Source organism: Metopolophium dirhodum, chromosome 6 (assembly GCF_019925205.1).
Source record: "Metopolophium dirhodum isolate CAU chromosome 6, ASM1992520v1, whole genome shotgun sequence".
Classification (NCBI taxonomy): domain Eukaryota; kingdom Metazoa; phylum Arthropoda; class Insecta; order Hemiptera; family Aphididae; genus Metopolophium; species Metopolophium dirhodum.
In genome coordinates this window covers 13152320-13161640 of record NC_083565.1, presented here as the reverse complement: position 1 = coordinate 13161640, position 9321 = coordinate 13152320, and the positions used below count along the sequence as shown (strand labels likewise).

The window sequence follows — 9321 nt, the reverse complement described above, 5'->3', positions numbered from 1 at the left end:
TTGAAATGGATAGTAATAATATTATAATTTAACGAAATGTAGACATTTTCACAAAATTATTATAATCATATAGTTAATACATATTATATATTATTTATATGCTACTATGCAATATGTACACAAAAAAAATTCATAAATAATAAATAATAATAGGTATAGGTATAGGTATAGGTATAGGCATAGGTATAGGTATAGGTATAGGTATAGGTATAGGTACATAAACAAGTCGCACACTCAACGCGTGTGCCGAACATTATCAATAATTACAAGAATTCAACTAATGTATAATATAATATAAATATATAACCGTAAATCAATAAAACAAATTTCCGATTCAATTAAATTTACAATATATTTGTGGTATACATTTTAATATGCATTATTATATATTATTTATAGATATATTATATATTATATACTATAAAAGTTCAATATACGAGGTTTTAATACTATCTAATTAAATTAGTACCGAACAACCTAAGTATTTAGAATATTTTATAAGTAACATGTAAGTATACTTAATCTCTGGTACCTACGGTTTAACCGAGTGCACTCATTTATAACTACGATTGAAAGAGAATGATTTTCGTTTAGAATTAGGTAAGTTTACACATTTACACTCAAGGGTAATATAGAAATATAATATTCAACCAATATAATTTGTAGAAATTTAGTTTCAAAGGTTTTTTTCAGTTTTTTTACTTAGGGGATGAACTTATTAACTTTATAGTTAATTGTTTTCATCAATTGTTGACACCTTAAGGACATCCAGAGTTCTGCAGGCTTCAATACTAATGTGCCTGAATACGTCTATACGGGTGAACAAGCGTATTATAATATTTTAGTCATCAAAAATAATATTGTTTAATTTTTATTTGGATGGAATTATGTATAGACGCGTATAATACAGTAAGTATTAGTATTATTTTAGGTGTGACTGAAATTTTTGGTTTTTCTGTTTTTGTTGGTCTTGACTAGTATAACTAGCGGACCTTTATGGTTTTGGATGGATGGTCAGAATCAGCTACCTAATATGAAACAAAATCCACCGAAACTGTGTCCACGTACGACTACTGTGCAGTAAATTGTACCTTCTCTTACTTGTACGTCCACCGAGCGCCCGGCAACTCGTAAAGCGCTTCGAATGGCGACACGTAACGCAAATACTGTGGCTGATGATGGTCCTCGCCGCCGTACTGCTGGTGATCTAGCTGTTGGCGCTGTTGCTGTCGGTAGCTCTGCTGCAGTGCGTCAGACAACACGTACCGGTGACCGCCGGCGCTGAGTACCGTTTCCGCGGGTTTGGCGCCCATGTACGCAGATATCTCGGCCAACGTCAACCGGTCGTCCGAACCGTCGGCGTCCACGTCCGCGTCTTTGGTCGCCTTGACGGATGACGACTGCGATGGCTGCACGTCCGCTGTGGCAGACCTCACTGCGTCGGCCGTTCGCTGTTGTTGATGATCGTGGTGTAGGGCTTTCTCCCTGTCGGCGGGCGCCGGCGGTTGCCGCTTGTACTTGGCGCTGTACACCTGCTGCATGTTCGGATGGTTCTGTTGCTGCTGCTTCTGCTGTTTTCCGAACCCGTCGCCGTACAGTTCCTGGTGCCGACTGGCAAAGTGCTCGTCCATTGCCTCGTGCACCAACTGTCTGAGCTTGTCCATCGGGTCGGCCACCGCGTCCACTTCGTTGGTGGCAGTCGACCGCGTCGGTGCAGTGGGCCGAATGACGCGCACCGGCACGTGCATGATGGCCGCCGGACGTGTTTCGTCGGCATAGCCGATGGTGGGGGCGGCGCCGACGATGACGGGACGCTTGCGTGACCGACCACCGGCTACGGCCTGCAGCGGCGGCCCGTAAGCGTAAGCGGCCGATTCGTGGTCGAATTCACGCATGTCGCCGTAGTCCAACGACGACACGGGCAGTGGCGCCGACTCGAAACCGTCGTCGTAGTCCGCGCCGCCCGCCGTGTCGATGTAGTTGACGTGCTGAGGGCGCAACATCGGGGCCGGTGACGGTAACCGCCTGTACCGCGAACCTGTCGCCGAAGGCATCGTCGGTGGCCCCCCGGACATGGACGGCCTGCGTCGTGGTCTCTGCCCCCGCCTTCCACCGCCGGGTTTCGTCCTGAACTTGGGCCTCTTCATCGGCTGGCCCGGGCTCTTGTTGTACGCCCTGCGCTGCGGATACGGCTGGTACGCGGACGCCGCCGACTGTTGGTAATACTGTCTGCCCGACCGGTGGCCGTCGACGGCCGCCGCAGCCGTGGTCGACTCGGCGGCGCTCGTCTCGGAGTGCGGGTCGCCGCCACCGACACCCGCGGCTGGTCTGTCGATCGGATCTACTCGGTTCTCTTCGTCGCTGCTCGCCAATGGCTGCAAGTCCCTGTATGGTGCGTGCCAATAATTTTTGTAAAACGCATTGGTACATTGTATGTAATTCGATCGAATAGTCGGTCTACGTATCATACGATCTACTTCTGCAGGTCATGTTAATGCCAATTCGGGTGCCTATTCCAATAACTCATATTTTGTAGTTATATTTTCGCGATCAAATATTAGTTACGAATATTAGTGGAATACCGAATAGTACGTATATACAACACGCATGCCTACGTAATCGATATAACAGACACGGTTAAATAATTGCATTGTAAATCGTTTAACATCCCGATCGCAGACCGAATTATCGATTAAATCACATATTTTTATTTTTATAACAATACAGGCCGAGGCCCAAAAACATTAAGTGATAGATATATTATGATGATATAGATGTATAATAAAAACATTTAAAAAAAAATATTTTAGTTAGAATTATAATAATATGGTAACAGTAATAATAATATGAATAAAAGACTCAGTTGATAAATAGTTTATGGATAGTTAAAAGCGGGTTCTTCATTAGCACGTTAACACTACCTATAAATAATATTAATTGTTATTTTTGCAGTATTTATTTTATGTTTGGGAATATTACTTATTAGATGGGTGCTCAGATGCCTAGATGATCCTGTAGCAGAAAACCCGATGGAAGAGACTTTAATATTTACAACTTATAAAGTACATTGCACCCCTTCCCATCCTAGTCATTCACTGAGAATTCCCATATTTTGTACTTTTCCCGTTTTAAACTGAAAAATGAAAGTTCATGAATTCATAATCTTAAGTTTCTCGTTTAATACGTTTTTGTACACACGATATATTCTATTATATATTATATATAGGTATTATTATAATGTGTCGCGTTTACGTATATTTGTTATGCCATTCACAGTTCTCTGCAATAAATTGCAATAACGGTCACTATTCGTCTACTCACGATTGAGTATAACTTACTGTTCGAGCCATACTTTCTTTTGATAAATCATAATTCTATTAAAACTATTGTATAGTGGCTGCTACTGTCAACTGCATAGGTACTTTTACTGAATCATCAAAATGGTTACCTCTAAAACATCGTAATATAGTGGTGGTGCGAATTTCATATATTCCGCAGTTATTTGCCGGTCTTATTATTGAATCATGTTTTGAATTCCTAGTTTACTGAGGCTGCAGCTACGAGTTTGCGACAACGACATAATATTTTACATAACTAGGTAAGTATAGGTATACATTTTTATACCTATATAATGCCGGATATTCATCTTTCGCAGAATAAATAACAACATACTAGGTTCATTCGTAAATCAAGTTGTTAATAAATTGTTTGAAACGGTTGCTTGTAGGTAGGTACGTATGCTATTATAATATGATTATAATCGATTGATGTATTAAAGCGGCAAACACGTTTAAAAAAAAAAATCATTAGAGAAGAGAAAAAATGAGAATTTCAAAATGTAACGTTTAACGCGGAGACGTGGATGGAAATTACTGGAATACTCTATGCATAATATTATGTACCTATACTATACCTATAATAATAAGGAGGACGCGAGGATCTTCCTTTTTGTATATATGTTCCTATTATCCTCTGAATAATCGCCTCGGGTACACATCGGTTGCCAGTTACCCCGATACGCGCATATCCGTTAAACAACTGGTTTTACCTATACGACGGTCCCGGGCAGACAATTCGTATCGGTATTATTCGTGCGGTCTTCTCTATATTATTTCACGATTTGTATTAATTATTATTATTATACCGCCTAAAGGGCCTATAACAACATCATTACGAATAACCCTAATAGTACCTACGGTATGGGTTTTAAATAGTTGATATACCTACTGTGATGGACACAATATTTTGGTGCCTTATAATTATTATACCGAACATCAAAATGTACATATCGTGTTAGGCCGTCAGGGGATGAGTATAGTATGGGTATGATACTAAATACATTTTAGTGTCTGTAACTATCATAGGCGTAATCTGGCGGGAGGAGGTGGTTAGACCCCCCTGGCATTTTACAATGGGGGTGAATACATCGCTAAAAGCTCCAATCGATTGTACATTATGTACTATGCATATTGCAACACTTTTTAAAAAAGAAATCATTATGCTTGAATATTATATTTCTGTGTACGCTGTATGCAATTACTTAGTCATTATAATATGGATAATACCATTTCGATATAATTACACTAGTTTTATAATCCTAAAACGCTTCAATGACTGCTATCTTTAGTGTTTAAAGGAATACATTAATCATTATTTTGGGTAAATTATTTGAGAAGTAGATGGGTGTTATTAGAGATAATAGGTAAACAATATTGATAATGTTTATTACCCCTCCGCTACAATAGTTTAATCCAATGCTAACTATGATAATATATTGTCTGTCAGGTTATACGAATTTGGGGGATAGGTTTATTACTTTATTTAATATTTTGTCTCTAGTGTCAATCGATTCATATTTTAGAATCAACAACGGATATTTGTATGTTTTTATTGAATTTGAACAAACTTACGTGCAATGAGCAACAACCAGGAATGAAAGAAAAATCAGCACCTGAAATCCATAAATAAATAATAATATTACCATATAGGCCCGAAAACATACTATTTTTGTATAAGCTCGTGTATACTTATTATATACATAATATTACGATTACCTTTGTCATTTGGTTGAGTTGTGCTACATATAGGTAAAACAAATTTATGGCACCAATCCCACTATTCGAATATAGTATAGGATACAGCTATGAGGTAGTCATTACAGTAATTATTATGGTGACCGATATATAACAATATTATATTTGAACACTGTTACAGTATTACATTAAGAGTATTAAAATATCAAAACATAACAAAAGTTTAAACTCTAAGATTAATTAAATACATATAAATATTCATCAGGATTTTTACAACTCTAAATTTAATTAATAGATACACTTAAATTGCACTATAAGATAAAATAAGATAAATATAAAAGGTATGAGTTCGTAAGACGTATAATCTGTACCACGTCTAAAAATCAATTTTGGCAATTTTCACACGGCGAAAATGATTAACCAATTAATCACACTTAATATTGTAAAATTTATTTCCAACATCATAAAATTGTACACATTAAACCTAATCAATTTATACATCAAATTATATATCGTCACAAAGATATCTGGGTTTTATTTAAAAATACGACGACAAATTGAACAAAGTTCATAAAAATATTTTTTTTTAGCATTCCTTTAAACTACAAATATTATGCGTAGTATTAAAAAATACGTTAATAAAAAATGTTCATGTTTTAATATAGACCAGGTATTCAATGTATTTAAGAATTTACGACAATAAACATAAAGTTACAAATGTATGATATAATTTATAAATTATTTTAAATTGTCAATTATCGTATATACCTATACCTGTTGTACATCTATATTTTTCAGAAAACCTTTTCATTAATGGGATTTTAGTATTGTTTTTTTTTGTTTAAAACAATAATAACCTTAGAGGAATTTAAACTAATTCATAACTATATATAGATTAAGTTATACACTTACAGGGTGATCCATTGAAGTGTCTTCACTCTTCACTGACCTCAACTCATTGTTTGAAAAGTTTTAACATTTTTATAAATTTAATTTGAACATAACTTATTTGATGTCATTGCAAAATAACATTAGTTTTATAATTTTTACCGTTATAGTTTTATACGTTTTTACCATTTTAAAAGATAGCATACTTTTTTAATTTCATACTCCGAAGCAAAATACTATTCCGAATATTTGAATAGATACGCATTGAGTGTTGAACGAGTAATTAGTTATAAGTTATATATTTTATATGTATTTAAAGTTGAGAGAACTTCAGAGAACCAACATTTTGCGGATTACCCCTGCGTTATATATAAATTATTTTAGATTACAATAATTGTTTAGAATAAACTATTAATATGTAACAATACGATTAAATAATAAATGCAAATGTAAATGGATAATTTTTGGAACCTGAAGCACACGAGGAAATATAAACCTTAACATTTAATTTTAGTAAGTACTTATAAAAATGATTTTGAATTTTTGGAGATATAAATTTTGTATAAAACTGTTTCACTTTTTCGTAGAAAACATATTATGTTCTGAAATTTACATAATTTAAAAATTCACCATATGCTATAAAGTTTTATTAAATGTAGGTAATATAAAATGATTATTATAATCGCAATAATCATACAATTTATAACTTTTTTCGTATGAAATATTAAATTTTAGATTCTGAAAGAAGCCGATGAATGTATTGATTTTTACAATAATGTGTGTTTTTTTTTTAAATTTTTTTTTTTATTTTCGTGTCTGTCATCACCTTTTAGGACAGTAAAAATGCTTGGATTTTCTTCAACAGTAACTTTTCTGATAGGAAAGTGAATCTAGTTGGTACTTTGAGGGGGTCAAAAGTATGAATTTTCCAGTAGTTTTCAAAAGCGATATGAAAAACAAAAGAAAAATTAAGGAAAAACGGGAAGTACGCAAAATTTGTTTTCGAGAAAATTAAAAAACGAATAACTATAGATACTTGAAAATTTCACTGAATGTTTATATTAACATTTTCTATACACCATAAAATTTTGAAAATATTTGGACTCTTTTTGAGCTGTTTACTGCCGTTGTCAGTTTTCAATTTTTTTAGTTTTTTTTTCTATAAATATTAATCAAATAAATCAATTAAAAAATTAATGCAATGCTCCTGATATAATGTTAAAATAGCAGTTGAAAAATATTAAAAATACATAGGCACAATTATTTTTTATAAACATTTAAAGTTATCAAATATGACAACATTTATCAAATTTAAAATTTAATAATTATTTTGTAGTTAAAAATGTATCAAAATGTATCAATATTTATAGCTAAGGATTGAAAATTTAAAACAATGCTCCACGTAAATAGGTTATATATAAATTACTTTATTCACAATAATATCATCAAATATACTTGGTAATATCATAGGCTGACTGATCGTTTTCGCTCAGAATCGTTTTTCTTATTCAATGATAATATATCATTGAATTCAAATTTAACACCATACATTACAGTGACCCACTTATAACCTACTGTACAGCAGGGCGACATCCACTTACCCACCTTTTTTGTAAATGATACAAGAAAATGTGTATTTCCTTACCGTCTCGTAAACAAAAAAATGTTGAACATGTATTTTAAAATTCGTCTGTTAGTTGACTGTATAAATAGGTATCTACACCTTATATCAATATAAAAATATTAAATGTTATAAAAACCCGTAAAATGAAATTCTAGAAGGTGTTTATATGATAGTTGGAAATATTGTCTCGAAAAAAATTAATATACATAAATATATTAGATATATAAAATAATAGTATAATACGTAAATATCGGTTGTACCTAGGTATAATATGTTTAATGTACTCACCATTTTTTTATCCGTTTTCATTGTCGAAATTTAAAAATAAATCCACAGCTTTTGATCGATTCGATATTCGTCTCTGGTATATCTTGAATTATTTTGGTATATTTTATATTGTACAATATAATATATAGTATAGTCCTAGACGAACCGTGTCCGGCGCATCTTGGAAATGTTAGTATCGCGATAAAACTTTTTTCAATACTTAAACTCTATATTATCGTGTTATATTATTATTAATTTATTGCAGTTAGAGACGCGTAAATAACATAACTATGATCAAATATCGACGCAGTACTACCCGAAATCGAACGAGAATCGCATTGTGGAAATGTGCAGTCTGACCGTGTTTGTGCATTGGCATTGAATCTAAGACGCACGATGACCTCTAATTACGATCTTTTATAAGCTTCTAGGAGACCGGTTGCGAGGGAGTCGCTGGAGGGAGTGCGAACATTGCGGTGTGCGTATATTGTATAGGCATGCAAGTATGATATTACTGGTATATACCATATGTATGTATATATATATATATATATGTAGGTAACAGCTATATACATATACCTACCTAACTGTCTGGCTATACGATACCGGCGCACAGGCTTTCCACAAATCGCATGGATCGCGTACATTATATTATATTATTGTATACCTATACGAATTCAATAGCCGCATCCGACGCCACAAATTTCTCCCATTTCACCATCCGAGGAATGCGCATAAATAGGCGTAATATATTAGTATAGTAATTATTATATATGATAAATACCTAAACGTGTGTATACCTGGACGGCTGGATGGAGACTTTGATTGCCCACGAATACTATATGTCTAAACATTATTGTGTACCTATATACACCGTTTGTGACCATGGAATTTTCATTTTCAATTACTTAGACGGTCGTCAAAATATGACACTACTGCACCCTTTTCTCTCAAAACTTAAAGCAATCGTTAATCTGCGATTTTCGTACGAATGCCGACAGTTTTAATAATTATACATATCTCGGAATTCGGATATCTGATTGTTTTGTGACTATGGGCCAGTTTACGGATCATCTTATCGAAGTCAAAGCTCATTTGCTAACCTTTAAATAGTCTATAGGTATGGAAAATTGCCCAACTATATTAACTGTTATTTTGAGCTATCAATGATTGGCATTAGAAACTTAAATTTGGTTATAAAATTATAGTCTAAGAATATAATACTATCATTATAGGTAGTACGGTTATTTACCATAACTTATATGGTAATGGTTATTGTTTCTATTACTACCTTGATTACTATTACCATCATTATTACTACCTATCACTATTGTTATTACAATAAATACAATATCATATTTTTCCATACTATATCACTTTATATGACCATAATATTGATATATAACCAATAACCATTTCCAAATGTATATGCCGGTAAGTAATTTTGCTAATAATGTAAATGTATATAGAATGAAAGGTTAAGTTGTTGAAGGGAAATAAGGATCAATT

At 33.7% G+C, this 9321-nt stretch overlaps 1 protein-coding gene across 1 annotated transcript; it reads right to left on the bottom strand.

Annotated features, from left to right (window-relative positions):
• LOC132946872 (uncharacterized) lies at window positions 1-8236 on the bottom strand. The gene is made up of 3 exons (XM_061016976.1): window positions 7834-8236; window positions 4911-4951; window positions 1-2385 (listed from the first exon to the last, which is right to left on the bottom strand). Exons 1-3 carry the CDS (start codon window positions 7852-7854, stop codon window positions 1098-1100), a joined length of 1350 nt encoding a protein of 449 aa, XP_060872959.1. The 5' UTR covers window positions 7855-8236; the 3' UTR covers window positions 1-1097.
• Window positions 8237-9321: the final 1085 nt, after the last annotated feature.